The sequence below is a fragment of the Cataglyphis hispanica genome, chromosome 9 (assembly GCF_021464435.1).
Source record: "Cataglyphis hispanica isolate Lineage 1 chromosome 9, ULB_Chis1_1.0, whole genome shotgun sequence".
In the NCBI taxonomy this organism is placed as follows: domain Eukaryota; kingdom Metazoa; phylum Arthropoda; class Insecta; order Hymenoptera; family Formicidae; genus Cataglyphis; species Cataglyphis hispanica.
The window spans coordinates 4,098,894-4,119,509 of NC_065962.1; the positions used below are offsets into that span (position 1 = coordinate 4,098,894).

Below are 20,616 nucleotides of genomic sequence, written 5' to 3' on the forward strand. Positions count from 1 at the left end.
AAAAAACATTAAAACTATAAAACTTTAAAATCGCATATTTTTTTTAATCATATAAAAGCGCCATTTAAAAATTTCATATTTGTGTTTAAAAGGTAAATAGGGATTGGATATTCTTATCCATTATTTCATATAGGTGGGTTTTCCGAAAATTTACTAATTATTTTATTATTAAATTCATTCTTTTTTATTGTTTATTTTTATTATTAAATTGTTGGGATGAAATATGAAGCAACAGATCATTTCTGTCGTGCAAACATTTTCATTAAAAAAGATTCACAAAAAATCGCAAAGAGAAAATGAATGAGAAAGTGAAAGACAAGGCAAGATTCAATTGATAATAAAAATCCCTTTAAAACAGAAATATTTGGATAAGAAAGTTAGTGAAAAAAGAAAGATTAGGAAGTAATGCTAGAGAAAGGTACAAAACGTGGAGATAGAATGTGCATATTAGCGATCAGTGTTCAATTGTACAATCACTAACATACGCTTCCTCGTACATAGAGTCTTTTTTATTTTATTTTTATTAAGAAATAGAGGGAGGTTGACATCATTCAGCACTGATGTTATATTAATAAAGACGATGATTAAATGCTTATTACTATATAATAAGATGTTTATTAATCTATATGCTTTACAAGAATAAATAGGAGATGTGCAAATCATATGTTGCTATACATATATTACGACGCTTAGCACTGTTGCTAAGTATGTTAATTAATTCTCAAACCATGTTTAAATGTTAATTACACATATTTATAACATGCCTTTACGGCTTAAAGTACATAGTTATCTAAACGACTTGGCTTTTTTTGTCATTATCTTCGTTCTTAACTCTTTAAGAGGATTGAGTGTTTATGCTCTCTCTGTTGCTTTATTTATTTTTCTTGTTGGCTTGATCCTTTAGACTGATAAAGCTCTTCAGGACTTTTCACCCTTTCTTCCGTGGCTTTATGTGTTGTTTTGCGCCTTAGCATTGCTTTGTCTTCCTTTTACACCACATAAGTGCGGGGATGTCTTGATTTTTGAACTATTATGCTTGATAGTCACTTTTTTGGATGTATCTTACTTTCTATTCATATACGTTGATTTGGATGAAAAATTATTGGTTGCCTTAATCCTGTGTTGCTTTGCTTTTTTAGTTGATTGTGCTTTTCACTGGTTGATATAAATATGCTGATATAAAACTGCGAATGGGATGACCATAAAATTTATTTGTTGGATTCTACCCATGTGAAATAGAAATTGCATTGTATGAGAGCGCAATATCTTTAACGGAAGTGTCCCACAATCACGGTTTTGACCATGTTAATATTGACCATGGTCCTAATTAGCTACTTTGAGATTGACCACGTTGCGAATGTCCATGTTGATATTGATCACGGTCTCGATTGACCACCGTCCCGATTGTTCACGGTCTCGATGGATCACAATTCCAATTGACCATGTTGATATTTACTATAGACTTTTTAATGCGAAGTGAGAAGATGTTCTACATGAGTTTAAAACTTTCCACGGAAAGCGAGGTTCTAGGCAAACCTATGTGTCTAATTTTAATGGCAGTGGAGCCCGTAGGGGAGGGGGAAGGGAAACATTGTTTTCACGCATACACTTTTTAATGCGAAGTAAAGTTCAACATGGGTTTAAAACTTTCCACGTGAAGCGAGGTTTTATATGGGTTTAAAATTTTCCACGCAAAGCGTGGTTCAATCCAGATTAATCGCAACGTGGTCAATCTCAGCGTGATCAATCGGGACTGTGGTCAATATCAACGTGGTCAAACGGGTATCACTCATCTTAAACAGATGTAATTGAGGATTTGTTCATTAAAATTTTAATTGTTTGAATTATCCTTTCTGTCAATCCATTAGGCATTGGATAATACGGACTGTTAGATTTTCCTAGAAGAGTTGCTTAGAAACCCTTGAAATTTTCTTAATGCGAAAAAGATGGACCATTATCAGAAATCAATATTATTGGCAATTCGTATAATATAAAATATGTCTTTAATGTATTTAATGATTAACATTGCATTAGAAGAAACTAATTTTTTAACTGCTGCCATGTTGGTATAGTAGTCAACTAACAGATATATTAACAAATGTACTAACATATAATCTTTATTATTTGACTTCTATATATCTATAGCAATTTGTTCTCACTGCATGGTTGACTGTTCTTTTGGTTGCATTTGTGCTGCCAATTTTTGTTTTGATCATTGGCATAAACTTTGCATGACTAAATCATATTCGTTATTATTTTTGATATTCCTGGTCAGTATATTGTTTTACGAACTTTGACTGATGTAGCTGTAAGTTCATGATGTACATTTTGTAATTCTTTAAGCATCAAACCTTGCAATGCTTTAAGAATAATTAGCCTGCGACCTCATCATATTATATCCTCTTGAACACTCAATTTACTTGTATGTTTTACGGCTTTAATATTTTTGGTATCTCTTCTTGGGGCCATCCCTTTTATATATATTTGTTTAACTTGTATTGCTGCATCTTCTTCTGTAGCCTTTTGTAATTGTTGTAAGCATATCATTAAATAAACTTAATATTCTTTCTCTTGGCTTGACTGTCATACAAATTTTCCTTGTATCAAGCGGTGCCCTTGATGTATCTGCATACTTTGTTTGTATATTAACGTTAAATCATAACTCAGTTTTTAATTTTAAATCATGGAAACAACTTATCAAGATGTGTCCATAAATCCTATAAGTGATTTGCGATCTGTTTGTACTGTAACTGACTATATAATATATAATGTATAATATTTGAAGAACTCTAGATAATGGGCTACTGCTAAAAGCTTTTCTTCTATAGGTACATATCTTTGTCATGTAACTATTAAAGCCGCTGAGGTGTGCGCTGTACGCTATAGATATATCATCTTGTAGTAAACATCCGCCTACTCTTAAGTTGCAGGCATCTGTTTGCACATGTATAGTAGTTTATTCGGTTTGTACATACTTAAAGTTGTTGCGTTTATTATGGCAGCTTTTAACTTTTCAAATGCTTTTGTTGAGTTGGTGATCACAACCAAGCTTTTTTCCTTAATGGACTTCATAAATTATCATTGAGTACTAATCAATAAACTTAGTTAAATAGTTTGTCATTCCAAGCATACATTGTAATTCTTTCTTTGATGTGAATGTGTCTGCATTTTCATTATTTTCATTATTGCTCTGATCTTCTCAGGATCCGGTTTTACTTTGTTATCGCTAATTACATGACCCAAAAACTTGAGTTCATTCATACTTTTGTTTATATTTAGTTTTTATGTTGCTTTACTCATTGTAGCGTTTCATTGGGGCATTGTACATATTCTTTATTATTTTTTCCATAAATCAGTATGTCATCTTGAAAAGGATTAACATATATCTTTGAATATTTGTTCCATTGCTGCTTGAAATATTTCCGATTTGCATTTTACTACAAATAAAAGTCTTTTGAATCTGAATTTTTTTATCGAGTTGCAAAGTATCAAAAATACGTAATTTTAAAAAACAAAACAATGTATTCTTTTTTAAAGTACAAGAACAAGGAAGAAAAAAAATTTTTTAAAACCATCGATAGCGCGTTAAAGTTGAAACTTCAAGCTTTAAAATGCTTTTTTGTGTACGATGATTTTTCGTCGAGTTTGAAAAAACAATTTGAAAATAGCTCAATTTTTGGGATATAAAAAGTGTTACTTACTTTTTTTAGTAGTATATTTTAATGCAATCTGGGCACGTCAAATTTTTATACTTTGTCTCGGTATAAGTGTTTTATGCGACATAGAGTTTACGAAAAATTGTCTTTCAAATTATACATCTTGTAAGACATACTTTGCAAAATAGAGAAATTCTAAACACACACTCTCTCTCTCTCTCTCTTCCGCTCTCTTTCTCTTTCTCTCTCTCCCGCTCTCTTTCTCTCTCTCTCTCTCTCGCTCTTTGTCTCTCTCCCGCTCTCTCTCTCTCTCTCTCTCTCTCTCTCTCTCTCTCTCTCCTTCTCCCGCTCTCTCTCTCTCTCTCTCTCTCTCTCTCTCTCTCTCTCTCTCTCTCTCTCATTTATCATATATAAAAGAGTGTACACAAAAGAATAATCAAACGTGAATAGTGTGAATGCCCCTTGATGGACAAAATCGCTTTGCGTGTGAGCATATGTATGTGAGTCTGAAATTTATCCGGGAAAAAAAAGTCTCACGTTTGCTATATACGAATATCTTTTCTCAGTTTTGACAGCACCAATCTTATTCAAACTGATCGCAATCGAAAGCTTGCATTCACATTATATGATAAAAGGGCAATTAGATTTTTGATTACGGCTCTAGTTCCTGAGATATTTTAATCGAAAGTATTATAGACATAAAACTCCGGATAAGCTACTTGGTAGCGCCGCGGTCCTTGTACATAGGTAAAATTCTTGACAAACCAAACAGATTTCTTTTATAATTGGCGTTTTTTTTTATTAAATTGGCGTCGCGACGCTACCGCGTCGCTTGATAACACAAGACGTTCGTATTTACCGAATGACATTTATTTTAGAAAGATTGAGATGGTTTATCACCAATCGACGATTGTTGCCACAACTTCGCGGAAAGAAAGAATTGTGGAGTCAGCAGGACGTAACAATTCTATATAAAATCAATTAATAAAAATATGTATTTCAATGTTTTATAGTTATTTTTGGTAGAATTCCCACAAGCTTTATTTTGCTACATTAATATTGCTTAGCCATTTGTAAGTTAACCTAAAAATATTAATTGTGCAATAATTTTATTTATATATAAAATATAAATAAACATTATACACAAATGCGCTTTCGCACTTATAATTACTAATTTCGTTATTGAAAACATTGTCAGTCAAAATCTCTAAATATTTCTTCAATGCTTCCATAATTATTTACCAACAATATATTTACAGTAACACATATGTTAATAGATAATGCACCGCATCACTCAAGTGTAAGGCATTTGCTCGGTTTCGCTAATATCATCTAACTTTGCAACATGACATCGATTAGAAAAAAAAAAATACTTTTCTTTTTTACACTATTTCAATTATTACACTCTTAATATCCATTAATCACTTTATTTTTGACTTTATTTTTCTTCTTGTTTTGCATTATTGTAAAACAACTTTGGATACAGTTTCGAAAACGATAAACTTCTAATTGCGCTAAATTTTAAGAAAAACTTGTCTCGAGTATAAAGCACCTTGAGGATTTTTTGTTGATGAGGCCCCGTTTGCCTCCTATGCTCTCTCAAAATTCCAAACATTTTTGCTGTATATCTTCGAAAATATTAATTTTAGAAAAAAAAATTTCAAACAAAAACTGAAGCTATTAAAAAATTGAACAGAAAAGATTATTACATGTTTCATATAAACCTATTATTTTAGGATTTACGCGATAAAATAGTAATTTTAACGTTATCGTCCTAATACACACTGCCTCCACGCATACAATTTTTAATGCGAAATGAGGTTTCATATTAGAGTTTCATATAGGATTTTCACACGAAGTGAGGTTCAATTCAAACTAATGCGTCTAATTTTAATGGTAGTGGAGTCCCTTCCTGCCCTTCTCGTAGGGAGGGCGGAACTGTTTCCACGTATATACGTTTTAATGCAAAGCGAGGTTCCACAGGGATTTACGAGAAGAAATTGATTTGGGAATCTACAACTGAAGAAAATCTATTAATATATTTCTCTATGAGGGAGGGTTCCATGTCTGGGTGACGGAGGGAGGGTGGTCATTAATATGCTCGAGGGAAAATGCATGGCGCAGGATCAAGGAGGAAGACAAAGGTTTAGAAGGGAGGAAAAGGAAGAACAGAGAGAGGAGTTCAGATGAGAATGAAGGGAAGTAAGATGGACAGAAGAGGAAGAATTTAGAAGGAGTCATGAATATATTGGCAGTTGGAGGTTAGGACGGAAAGAGTTAGTGAGAAAGAGAGAGAGATATATGGAAAGAAAGAGAGGCGAAATGAAGGTAGAGAAAAGAAGTTAACAAGGGAGAGGACGTACGAAGCAAAACAAGGCGCAGCATTGGAAAAGGACAAATAATGTTGAGACGAGAAAGCCGAGAGATGGCGCGGGAGGTGCGAATTACAAGGATCAAGCGCGTGGAAATCGATGGGAACTAAGCACAGATACGAAACCGAGGAAATAGTGCGTAATACTATGTGGCTACGTAGCACGTTGTGGTTAGAGATTGTAACAGTGTAACGATGCATCACCCCATCGTTCCCGACATGTCGCTCGTCGGAAGTCTGTCGCCCGGCAAACACCAGCCGGGCAAAGGCAGAGGCGCTTAGAGCCCTATTTTTAATAACAACCAGCACCGACGGTAAACAAATAACCGACCGCCGAACAGCGCCGAGCGTTTCCGAAGAACGCCGAGCGCTCCGCGTTAAAAACCTCGCGCCGTTTCCCCCACCCCGAGAGGAACGTAAACGACGCGGGTGCAGCTCCGAAACGCCAGTATAAAAAGCCCAACAGATCACAGATCTGCACCAGACCGGCAACCGAATCCGCTCGAGCTGTACGCACGAGACAAATTCAGAAACCGCTCCGCAACCGTCGAAAGACAGTAAACCGGAGGTTGACGTGTTCGCAGCCTCCGTCGAGACTTCTCGACTATCTGCTCCAGAGACGAATCCTGTCACAAAACCTCCGTAAAAGACCGAGAGTGGACGAGTTCGCCGCTCTCCTCGAGTATTCTCGAGCTTTACGGTCCTTACACCCGACCGTCCGAACTCTGTGCACGACGCATCCCACGAACCATTATCTGGGAACACGCGCCGCGTCCCCGATATCGACGCTTACATCAACTGCAGGCCACCGCCCTATCTGGCAACATATTGTACGCGCTTCCGCGCATACCTGTAAATACCGCGCCGCGAGATATCGAAGACCATCTCGCATAGGACACCCGCGAAGATACGGGATAATAACACCGCCATCCGCATCATCGCGCACTTCGCGCCTATAAGCACGCGTTGACAACACACGCCCGCATCATCGCGCACTTCGCGCCTATAAGCACGCGTTGACAACACACGCCCGCCTTGCCGCGCGCGCCTCGCGCCTACCAGCACGCACCGGCAAGCACGCGCCCGTCTTACCGCACGCGTGAGATGGAACGTTAAAGGAGAGAGAGGGAAGGCGAGCGCAGGAGACAGGCAGAGAAGGAGATGGAGAGGAGAAAGTGGACGGAGGATCTGGTGAAGAAGCTGAGGGATATAAGAAAGGAGTTGAGAGAGATGAAAAAGAAGATCAAAAAATGGAGGAGAGAAGACAAAGCAAGAACAGTGAGAGGAAAAAGGAATAAGGGCGAGCAAGGGAACCACGAACAAAAGGGAGGAAGTGTTAGCCAGAGCCATGCGAGAGATGGAGAATAGCGAAGAGATGGAGGAGAGGAGAAATGAGAGAAGACTGAGGGACAGAGCGGAAGGGAAGGAGGGAGAAGTGAGAAGAGAGACAGGAAGAAGGAGACTGGAAGAAAGGAAAGAGACAGGAGAGGTGGAAGAGGAAGAGAGAAGGGATGATGGATGAAGAGAGAGAAGAAAAGAGAAGAGGAAGAAAGTGGAAGGAAGAAGAGAAGGTTAAGGATGGATGAAGGAAGAGACAAGGGAAAGGAAGAAGAGAAGGAAAGGAAGAACGGGGAAAGAAGGAATGGAAGAGTGGAAGGAAGGAGAGAAGGAAAGGAATGGAAGGGAATGGAGAGTGGAAGGGAAGGAAGGTGGACAGGGAAGGTGGATGGAGGATGGATGGAAAGATGGGGGAAAGAGGAGTCGAGAAGGAAGAGGAAAGGAGAAGGAAGAAAGTAAAGGAAGGACTGAGAATGAAAGTAAAAGCTCGGAAAAAAGGTGGAAGCTGGTGAGAGAAAGAAGGGAAAGAGAGGAACGGGACAGAAAGGACAGAAGAAAGAGAAATATGATATGGAGAGGAGTGAGGGGAGAGGACGCGGAGGAAGGAGGGATGACCAATGGACTGGATGGAGGACAGAGAATGAAGGGATAAGAAAGGGAAGGAGGAAGGAGAAATGGAAATGGAAGAGGAAGAGGGACAGAGAATGGAAATGGAAATGGAAGTGGAGGAAAAGGACAATGGAAGAAAGGAGATGGAGATGGAGGAAGGAGGAAGGAAAGAAAGGAGAATGGAATGGAAGGATGGAATGGAATGGATGGAAGGAAGTAGGAAGGAAGGAGTGGAAGGAATGAAAGAAAGACATCTGGAGATTGGAAGAGGAAGGAAGAGGAAGGTGAGGGGGGGGAGAATATGAGAGGAGCGATAAGGAGAGGGGGAAGTACGAGAGGAGGACGGGAAAACGAGGAAGGGGAGGGAGTAATTAGTTTTTGTAAGCCATACAGGCCAGAACGAGGCAGGAGAGGGGTTGAGAAATGTACAAAAATGGATAAATGTAAAAGCATAAATGTAATTGTGTATTTGTATAATATTGAATCCCCTTTGGAGGGCAATAAAGACGCTATTCTATTCTATTCTATTCTATATTTCTCTATGAATCAGGTCTGATACATTATTAATACGATAGCGTTAAAATTATTATTTTATCACTTAACTTCTAAAATAATTATTTATGTGATGTGTTTATATGACAAATGTATATAACTTTTTTTGTAGAATTTTTTAAGTGCTTCATTTTTTGTCTATAACTTTTTTCTCTAAACTCAATATTTTCGGAGATATACAGTAAAAATGTTTGAAACTTTGAGGAGACATGGAGGACGAACGGAGCCTCAACGGCAAAAAACCCTCGCTTTATATTTAAATCAAGCACAAGCTTTGATTAAAATTTTAGCGCAATCGGAGGTTTATCGTTTTCGGTACTGTATCCAAACCTTTAAATAATTTAAATTATTTGTAATGTCATGAGTAATATTAATCAATGAAACAAAAATTTTCTTCATGTAACAATTTTTGAATTATAATAATGAATTTTGCAAAATTTTTAAAGCTCTTAATACTTTTATTTCTTTTTCAGGCATTTTAAAAATATTTTCTAATATGTTTTTTGAAATATTTTTTCTAGATATCAATTTATGGTAAAAAATTCAGGTACACATTTCTATCATTCACATATATCAGTGCATATGATAGATGGACAGTATGGATCTTTTATCGTACGCGATCCGCCACAATTAAATCCTTTTCATAATTTATACGATATGGATCTTCCGGAACACGTAATAGTTATAAGTGACTGGATGCACGAATTATCGTTAGAACGTTTTCCTGGTCGATATAAAACAAATTCAAAGGGGCAAATTCCGCAAAATTTTTTAATAAATGGTAGAGGAAATTGGAAGGTAAGAAAAATCTCTTATTAGATACTCTGTAAGATAACAGTTCGAAAATTCGAAAGTTAATATTTTAAAAATTTATTCACATCCGAACTTGTGTAACTGTATAAGCTTATATAATTATGAAAATTAATTGACACATACAATTACATGTTTATTAAAGAGCATAATACATATTACTATAGAATATAATTATAACATTTGTAGAAACTAACAATATTTTATTGAATAAAATATACAGTAACAGCAAATAAACCATATTCAATTTTTTCCATATAGAAAAATTAAAACATTTATTAGCAATGTACTCATTTTTCACTATTTTTCAATGTGTCTAGACAAAAGCATCAATAATCGATATATCAATTGAATTAATTGAGTGTCTCTCCTTAAATAGTTACAAAACGATCTTTCATGTATCAAGGAGTTTTTAAATTTTCATATAATGGCATATAACTGGTGTAAATATTTTTAGAATTGTTGAACAAACTCTAAAAAAATTAAACATTAATTTTTCTAAATGCTTAGCTATTGTAACAAATGGCGCGATGTAAATGACTGATTCAAAAATTTTCTCGATCAAATAAAATAGCTAAATTAAAAATTTCCCTTAATTACAAACATTTGTTAAAAATGTAGGAAAGCAATTAAACTATGTATCGTAATACAAATTATAAAAAGGATATTAATGAAATAAAAGGCCATCACAATTTTGTTAATCATAGAAAATGATCCATGAAGTTTTACTTTCTTGAAAGCTACTTCAATTTATAGAGATATTCCTCTTGAAGTTTGACGGCTTGTAGTTAGTGCAAAAGAATGATAATTTATGATTTTATATCTTTCTTCGAAGATTTATATTTTTTTGTAAGCTTGACTTTATAGAATTAACATATTTCTCTCTCTCATTTAAATAATTTAAATTTGAAGCTGCCGAAAATCAAACTATATCATAATAGTTATTTAGTTGACTCATTTCGTAAAAAGTTAGTATTAATAAAAAATTATTAGAAAAAAATATTGATAATTATACAGTCTAAGGATCACACTGATTTCAATGATCTTGATATACATTATCAAGGACGCGATCCTAAGTATCAAGGACAATGTTTTTTCAGAAAATTTTAACTATCGCTTGTTTATTAAAAATTTTTAACAAAATAAGTCTAATATGAAGAAAACGTAATTTTCTGATCATGTACATTTTTAATGTACATATTGAAAATTCTCAAATAAAGTTTCGAAAAGGGCTTACCTGCGATTCTACTTAAACTCTGTAAAAAGCTTCCTTTTAAATTAGAAGCCTCTAAAGGAAATTTTGACGATTCCTATAAGAAAATCATTTTTTTTTTTAAAGAAAAAATTTTAAAAAGTATAATAATTGTATATATTGCTACATATGACATTCCAATTAGTATGCAATTATATAATTTGCTGATATATATATAAAAACAATATATGCAATTATATAATTTGCTGATATATATATAAAAACAATATATGTATTGATAGGAAAGAGGCTTTGCCATTCCCAGTCCAAAAAAATCTAACCTACCTAACCGAACTTACAGTATTACAGTACATATACTGAGCACAAATGAAAAAATAGACAATCACAAATAACTATTAAAAAATATAAACAAATCATATTTAAAATATAAAATATAAACAAATCATATCATCTTTGATGCATGAGCAAAATATAAACAGAAGGGAATGCTGAATCCTACAAATTTTTATAATTTAATATTTAAACAATATATTAAAACTCAAATTTCTAATAATTACATCTTAAAAATTAAGAGTAACCTTTATTTTTTGCTCCGGAACAATCTAAAAATTTATCTTTCATATATTTCAACACTATTGAAATTGATAAGATCGTCACAAATGTGCATGTTACAAAAATCCTCTTAAAAGGCTTCCATTACAAAGAAGAACTGAAAAGAAGCTTTTCACAGTTTTATCAAAATCAGAGGTAAGCTCTTTTCGAAACTGCACTCGAATCTTTTTATTGTACAAATTGAAGAAAAAACTTAGAACGTCATGCAGAACATTGTGATATACAAAATGAGGTAAATATGTATAAAAGGTTATACCTCACCAATTTTATTGTCACTTAAGTACGTTGTAAGGGAGGTTTTTCTGAGTAATTTACCGCAAGAAAAAAGTGGAGGAAGCATTCGTTTAGAAGATATGACAAATTGAAGTTTGACATTAAAGATTGTGTAATATGTTGTAATAATATTACTTTTTTATTGAAAAAGGTTTACGACTTTTACGCATGAACGGGGGGAGGCCCTTCCCCTGCATCCCCACCCCGAAAAAATTTTACCCCGAAGCTACAATTTGAGTTATAAAACGTAATCCAAACTAATTTTTGTTTTAAATCAGAAATAGGTTTGAGTTAGGTTATATTTTCCGGAAGTGAAAGCCCTCCTCGTAGGGAGGAAGGGGGCGGAACTCATAGATTCGGTTGAACCTTATTTTGCATGGAAAATTGTAATCCCATGTGGAATTTTGCTTCACGTATAAAGTATATGTGTGAATGCAATGGGTTCCGCTCCCCTCCTTACGGGAGGGCTCCATTTCCGAAAGATATAACCTAACCCAAACCTATTTCTGATTTAAAAATTTGGTTTGGATTATGTTATATACCCAAATTGTAGCTTCGGGTAGAATTTTTTTCGGGCGAGGGTGTAAGGGGAAGGATAAAATATCTATGACCTTGTATGTATCTCGTAAACGTAAACAAAAACATTTCCTACGTCCTCTGCAAGCAATACAATGGACACAAATATCACTATTCCTAATTTTATTTTATAATACTTCAAAGAAAGCATTAAAATTGTGAAATTTCAATTTATTATATCTTCTAAACATCCCCCCTTTTCTGTCCTGTCCCCCACTTTTTTCTTGCGGAGAATTACTCAGAAGATCCTCCTCTACAACATATTTAAGTGGCAATAAAATTGGTGAAGTGTAACCTTTTATGCCTTTTATTTACCCAAAATGATATGCTTAGCAAAACATGATTAGAAAAAGCAAAAGACTTTTTCTAATTTTAAATATATTTAATTATTTATAAATTTTATTTTTTAATTTATTTTAAAAACTTATAAATTTTGGTCTTCAAATCTTTCCAATATTTGGATTCACATATTTATGCAAATGCTTCTTTTAAAAATTAAAGTACATAATACTAGACAATGTTCGTGCTTCAACGATGCCTCATTATACACTAATGCGAACTAATTCTTCTAATATCTCTCTGTAAATATTTCATTTTTCGTAAACTCGTGTTAATAGTTAGTTTAAAAATCAACTTAATGTCTGTGATTTTTTATTTTTACTTTTCACTTCTACATCTATAAAATTTTTCTTTTTATACAGAATGTTCCATCAAAAATGGTCACCTTTTTTATTTTTTAAATTTAAACTAAAAGAGATAAATCATAACAAATAAATATCTAATTAAATGAATTTTATTGTGAGTATAGTGATTATTATCAAAAGCTATCGATGCTAATGAACAGAGAGGTATACATAATTTTTTCATAACAAATTGAATATTTTGACACAATAAAATACATACTCGCTTGCACGTATTCTTTTATTTAATCAATTATATTATAAACTGCGAAAATACTTAACATGATGTAACATTATAATGAAATAGATATGATTAAAAAACCGTGTAAAAAGATTTAAATGTTAAAAATGTAATTTTTAACAGAAAATTGTAATTTTAATAATTAAGAAGATATAAAATGTCAACAAAAAAATAATAAATATGCGTAAAGAGCACCCTCACGAATCTTGACCTTGATATATATTGTTAAAGTTATCGCGACCATCATTTATTTCAAGGTCACTAAAGATGATTCTTGAAATCCGTTAAAAAATTATTAACGAAAAAGATTAATAAAGTTAACTTCAAAAAAAGAAAAAGTAAACAAACAGTTTTTTGTTATTTATTGTTATTGCACGTAAAGCGAGGTTCATCGCAAACTTATGTGTTTAGTTTTTTGTCAATGAAGCTCCCCCGCAGGAGAATCGGAACATACTGCCTCCACGCATGTAATTTTTAATGCGAAGTGAGGTTTTACATGGGTTTATAGTTTTCCATTTTATGCATATTTACCAACAAATTATATAAGACAGCATACAAAAGTTTGAAATGAACCTCGCTTTGCGTAGAAAATTGTAAACCCATGTAAAATCTCGTTTTGCATGGAGAGTTGTAGACCCATGTGAAACCATTTCGCATTAAAAAGTATATGCATGGAGGTATTATGTTCCGTCTCTCTTTCTCTGGAGGGATTCCACTATTAAAAAACTAGACACTATGCCCTCCTCTGTGGAACAGAAGGCTCCATTTTCAAAAACTAAACACAAGTTTGTGTTGAACTTCGCTTTTCGCTTTGCATAACTTTTTAACGAATCGCGACCGCCACTTATTTCAAGGTCAAGGTCACTCAGAATGATGACGTTGACAACATATATCAAGGTCAAGGTCATCCATGAGGTTGCCTTTATACATATTTACCAAAAAAATTAATTTTGGAAACTTTTGTGATGTTATTAAGAGTATTGTTTTATTACATTCTGTAATACTCGTGAGATTAAATGCAACACTTCTTACAAGGGATGTGTCACAACTGTCCGGAATCGATTCTCCTTCAAATATGTTGTCAAAAAAATCTAAGGAACGTATATTTCTTTAATATGTGCGGATTTTCACATTTAAAAGGTGAAACACTTCTTTGAAAAGAAACGATGTTATTTTTTGAGATCAAATATTATCAAAATTATAAAAGATAGAAAAAAATTATTGAAAAAAGTTTAACAGCTTGAAGAGTACTTTAAAAATATAAAAAAATTTTATTTCTATTTAAAAGAAAAAACTATTACTCAAACTTTTTTTCAAAATTTTTCAAGAATTTTTACTGAATTAATAACAAATGACAAATTTTTCCAAATTTAACCATATACATATACAGAATGATCCTAAACTGGCGACAAATATTTTAATCACAAATTCTGTGTAACATTTTAAGACGAAAATATCGAGGCTACAGTAGTTTTTAAATAGCCAATATACTGATATGTGTCAACTGTCATATTTAGTTGTCTTGACTAATTTCATTGTGGAGGCAGTTGACGTATATCAATATCGGTACATTAAATTATTGAATAAAAAGATTTTAAACTGTTCTTATGATTCATTACAGACAACAGAAATAAATTCTTATTGAAAATCTTAAATATTTTTACAATAACTTTTTATTATTGTCAAAGGCATTTGGTTCATGGAAGCACCTTTACCATTGTCCATTTTGCCATCCCTGAGCGCGCAAAATTCCAGCTCTGTCATTCGTGATCTTTAAACTTTTCCTATTTGAAAATTTCTGTAGCCTCGATATTTTCGTATTAGAATTTTCATCTTAAAATGTTACAAAAAAAATATGATTAAAATATTTGTCGCCAGTTTAGGAACACTCTGTATATAAACAAATAAGATATTCACAGTTTCAATAATCAATACTCAAATTATATATATATATATATATATATATATATATATATATATATATATATATTGTTGCGTTCGCGGATCGAAATCGAGATAAATTGAATCGTGCACGACACAACCCGCACTCACACTCCGTGTTATAAGTAACAACACTTATTAGAAACGAAAGGAACTTTAATGCACAATGCAGAATACAAAACTATAATATTGCTTTAAATAAATAGCGAACACGTCCACCCGGAATCAAATCCGTCACGAGACTAAGATGGCGGCTCTAACACAAGATGGCTGTTGTTTTCGAAACAACCCCCTTAGTGACGTGTTATAGAATCATCTCTTAAAGACGGTACAGCAAACTGCCATAGACGACACGCAAAGACGAAATATACAGGGACGGACCCCTTCTTCAAGATTGTTGTCCCGACAATTAAAAATAGACAAGCTCATAGGTTCACAGTTATCCTCTTTTTCCAAAGCGTAGATTCTAGGATATCCCAATGGTTTCCTGCTCTATCCTGAGCTGTCACTGCAGGTTACCGAATAGCATATTTGCAGGCCCCAATCACATGTCTGCTAGGAATCTGCAGAATACTGTCGAACCCTCTTCGTCTTTGTAAAAGAGTCATCCAGTGTCGATTCCAGGGCACCAAATTGGTTTCCTGCTGAGCTACCGCTACAGATTACCGAGGACCAATATCCAGGTCCCAATCGACTCCGATAAATCTTCTTACTCTAAAATTTATCCGCTGCTCCTCGTCTGGCTTGCAGTAATATCCTTGCTGCCGCTTCATAAAGGAGGAAATCTTCGGACAAGAGAGGGCGGGAAGTATCTACCATGGACCTGATATTCTCCTAAGAGAATTCCCCAAGTCTCCGCCTTAGCATTCGCCCTAGATTCGACGAGAAAACCACGGCTCAGAAACCGCGGGTGAGGCAATCTTCAAAAATAAAGTCATATTTCGACCCAAACTCCGCATCTTCTCTATTGAACTCCTTAAGAAATAAAAAAAACATTAAACAAATAACAAGAAATAAATTAAATACAAATCGAGTTTCGGATGTAAATTAATCTATTCTGTTGAAGAACAACTTCAGTATTCAATTTTAAAATGACAAATATCTAAATATGTCTCTCATGATGAGAGGTCAGCCTATTTAAATGGACAATTTTATTTTTATGCTTCCTGGATTTCCGAACACAATATACGACGTCATTTAATTTTTTAACTACCTCATAGGAGCCTTCCCAATTACTTTATAATTTGGGAGTTCTTTCTATAATTCTTCGAGGATTGTACAATTACACCAGCTGTCCTGGTTCAAAATGTATCTGATGAGCCTTCATAGAAAGCCTTTGCCCTCAAAGACTTCATATTTAAACGTTGTCTATCATAAATTTCATTCAATTTTCCTCAATTTTGAAACGTAATTCCCTTCCGACAAATTTACTTTACTTTCTGGAGGACTACCGCGAAGAAGATCCAAAGGTAATTTTAAATATCGACCACAACTCAGCAGAAAAGATCCCCATAGTCTCATGCCTAGCAGACCTATACGCTAATAAACTCATACCTATCTATTTATCCCAATCCCGTTGATTTTCTGCAACAAATTTTGCTAAATAATTAATAATTGTCTGATGCTGGCATTCGACTACACCATTCGATTGAGAATAAAACGGAGTTGTTCTTGTCTTCTTAATTCCTAAGAAATGTGACAATTCTCGAAATATCTACGAATCAAAATTTCTCCCTTAATCTGTATGTACTTCTAAAAGTACAACCACATCTCGAAATTATCTAACTTACAAAAATCTCTGCAATAGTTTTTGCCTTAATATTTTTCAACGGAAACGGTCCTACCTATTTAGTGAAACAATCTGAAAGAACCAACAAATATCTATTTCTTGAAAAAGATGTAGGGAATGGATCTAAAATATCCATTTGCTCTCTTTCAAAAGGAATTCCAGCATTATAAATTTGCATCTCAAATCTTTCCTTATCAGAAGTTTCTTTTTTGTCTATACAAATTTTACAAGCTATATAAATTTTACAATTTTACATTAAGATCTTCAAGATCTTGCTTACAAGTGGCTTAATAAAATCTATTTTGAATTTTCTCTAAAGTCTTGTTTATTCTAAAATGGCCCACCTGAAGGAGAATTGTGAGCTTTTTCTAGGATTTCTTTAATCCTCTTCTGTGGAATTACCATCTGAAAAACACAAGTTTGTAAATTTGAGGATTCCCATTTCCTATATAGAACCATTTCTCAATTCCAAAGAATCCCACTGTGATCAATAAATTTTAGGGGAAGAATTTTCCGAAACGATTTCCTGTCAGGAAGTACACTGACCTTCTTCCTTTCTACTAAAAATCTTCACCAATATTGAATCCTCTAATTGATTTTTTTTTCAATTTTCAAGATCATTTTCCCTAAAAATCATCCTGCCTACTAATTCTTCTCTTTTCGAATCTAATTTGTTGTAATAATTGCAATTGGTCTCTTCATAAAGATGCCTCGAAAAACCATCGGCGTTACCGTGAAGTTTCCTTTTCCAATAAAGACTTTCAAAATTATACTGCTGAATCCGCTCTTGCCAACACGCCAATTGCCCTTTCAAATTCCTAAACTAACATCAATTAACGTAAAGAAATATGATCAGATCTAATTACAAACTTACATCCGTATTAATAATGACAAAATAATTTCAATGAATCTGCAATGGCTAACAATACCTGACGCGTAACAACAATAATTCCTCTCAGATTTTTTACTTCATCTTGATCCTGAGACAATACCGCACCGATCCCATGATTAGACGCGTTAGTATCAAGAATAAATTGGAATGGAATTGGAAATTCCTTATATTTTGGAAAAGATAAAATAAGAGAAGACACTAAACGTTTCTTCAATTCTACAAAAGCTGACTCGCATTGTTCAGTCCACACAAATTTTGTCAAATTTTCAATTAGTGTGAACAATGGCTTCGTTATCAGCGAAAATACCATCACGAATTTCCTGTTGGAACAAAAACCTAAGAAATTAAGAAACTGTTTTTTGGTACGAGGAATCGGCCAATTCTTAACAGTGGAAATCTTTTCAGGGTCAGTAACGAGTGGACTACACTTGGACACAGTACAATTGGTCCAAATCGACACGTCAAATGAACATGAGATTTTGCACACGGTTTAATTAGGTATCGTGCATTTGGACACAGTAATTTTGGATACAGTAGCTTTGGACACATAAGAAAATACGCATAGTTTACTTGGACACCGCTCACTTGGACACTGTTCATTTGGACACCGTTTATTTGAACACCGTTTGTTTGGATACCGTTATTTGCCCACAGTTTGTTTGGGTGCCGTTCATTTGCCTATCGTTCATTTGGACACCGTTCATTTGCCCACCGTTCGTTTGGATGCCGTTCATTTGCATACCGTTTATTTGCCCATCGTTCGTTTGGACATCGTTCGTATGCACGCGCGCACACACACACACACACACACGCGCGCGCGCGCGCGCGCGCGCCTTTGGCTCCCCTTCCGCACCCACTCCGCCGGTAGACAAGGTGAATACCTTAACAACTTACAAAATACATGCTACATTGTGTGTGTCAAATAAATGGTGTCCAAACGAACGGTGGGCAAATAACGGTGTCCAAACGAACGGTGGGCAAATAACGGTCTCCAAACGAACGGTGGGCAAATAAACGGTATCCAAATAAACAGTGTCCAAATGAGTGGTGTTCAAGTAAACGATATGTACCTTCTTACGTGTCCAAAAACTACTGTGTCCAAATGCACTGTGTTCAATTAAACCGTGTGCAATATCTTGTGTCCATTTGTACCGTGTCCAATTGTATTGTGTCCAAGTGCGCCGTTTCCGTTGTAACACCTTGCTGAGAAACTGCATGACCTAAATATTATATCTCTCTTAAAGAAAGAACATTTCTTTGAATTCAATTTTAAATTAATAGAACGTAATGCTTAAGATTTGTCTTAAACGATCGAGTATATCTTTGAGACTTTTATCAAAAATAACAACATTATCTAAATATACCAAATAAATATTACAGTTTAAGATACAATAAATATAATAATATACAAATATTAATAATCCCCATAAGATTTTTTTCATTAATTGCTCAAAACTGGCGAGAGCATTACACAGTCCAGAAGGCATGAAAGTGAACTGCCACAAACCATTTCCAATTGAAAATGCTGTCTCCTCTTTATCTTCTTGACGAATTTTCATTTGCCAATACCCGCTCTTAAGTTCCAAAGAAGAGAATTATGAGTTTCCATCTAATTGATGAAAAATGTCATCAATTTGAGGTATTGGATACGAATCTTTTACTGTTTTCGCATTTAATTTCCTATAATCAAGGCAGAATTGATCCATCCTTTTTTCTAACGGCAAAGTGAGACGGACTTTGCGACTCTTCAATAACTTCTTCTCATATCTTCGATGAGGAGCCAGTTTAATAGAATTTGAATCATTTACATTAATGATATTTTCTACAACGTTACAATTGCCAGCCACAATCTCCTCCGAAAATACATATTGGAAATCTATTAGAAAAAGAACAAAAATATCTTTCTGCGTAAATCCTTCTATTTCTCTTTCAAAAAGCTCGACAAAAAATTGAGAAATCTTGTTTCTATAATTTTCTATGCGTGAACAAACATTCTTTCTTTATTACCTAAAACAGGATTTTCAAATATCGACCCAAAAACATTTTCTAAATTTACTTTTGAAAGGAAATCAGTCCCTAGTACATAATTATCTGCCATTTCAGCTACAAAAACCGGAAGATCTTCACAATATTTTTCTATTCTATATATAATCATAATAATTACTTTAAATATTACAGGAACTTCTTCCACAGTTGGATATGTAATTCGAAAAAAATGATCAAGAGGAATTTGCTGCTTAGGCATTCTAACTAAATTGCTATTAATTAAAGATATATCCAAGCCCGTATCAATTTTAATAGTACAAACTTGTTTATAAATATAGCCTTCAAAATTAAATAATCTTTTTCTATTTTTAACATAAAAATTTCTACAACTAGAAGAATTATTTTTTAATTCTATCGGGTCTTTTTGTCTATCCGCTGAACTTGCGTCAGTTTGACTAAACTTAGTTTCTTTTGTCTTTAAAAGAAGGGCATTCTGCTCAAAAATGGCTAGTATTCCCACACTGCCAACATTTATTTGACAATCTCTTAACATTTTTATTATCAAATTTCTTTCCAGAACTTCCATCATTCTTTTTGTCTTTATTTTTGTAATCAAAATTTTTCTTATTATAATTAAAATCATTAAATTTCTCTCCTTTATAATAATTTTTATAGTAATTATTACTATTACTATTAAAATCTTTCTTCCTTTTAAAATTACTTTTTTGAATCATTCTCACTGCCATTGCTCTTCGAATAGCCATTTTTAAGGAAGTGACACCTTCTAACTGTAGAGTTCTTCTCATAAAATCTGATAGAGCAGTTTGCGGACAAGACAAATTGCGCACAAGCGATTTTATTTCTTACTTCCTGCGAACACTTGAGATAAACTAATTGAAATAGATGTTCTAAATCCGCACCTAATGTCGCTAAATTTTCAAAATCTTTTTGTTTTCTATTGGTGAACTGCGCATAACACTATAGAGTTGTCTTTCCCCAAAACGCAATTCCAACTTCGATTTTAGCTCATCAAACTTTAAATCTTTGATTTAAAAAATTCCGTCCAATACGGAATGC

General features: G+C 33.9%; 1 protein-coding gene across 3 annotated transcripts in view; it reads left to right on the forward strand.

The window, feature by feature from the left end:
• LOC126851972 (uncharacterized) overlaps window positions 1-20,616 on the forward strand; it is a 163,720-nt gene that overhangs the window by 41,147 nt on the left and 101,957 nt on the right. For all 3 annotated transcript variants that reach the window (XM_050596378.1, XM_050596381.1, XM_050596380.1), the window contains exon 5: window positions 9,048-9,324. In XM_050596378.1, the coding sequence (XP_050452335.1) occupies window positions 9,048-9,324 (277 nt within the window). The remainder of the gene's footprint in view (window positions 1-9,047; window positions 9,325-20,616) is intronic.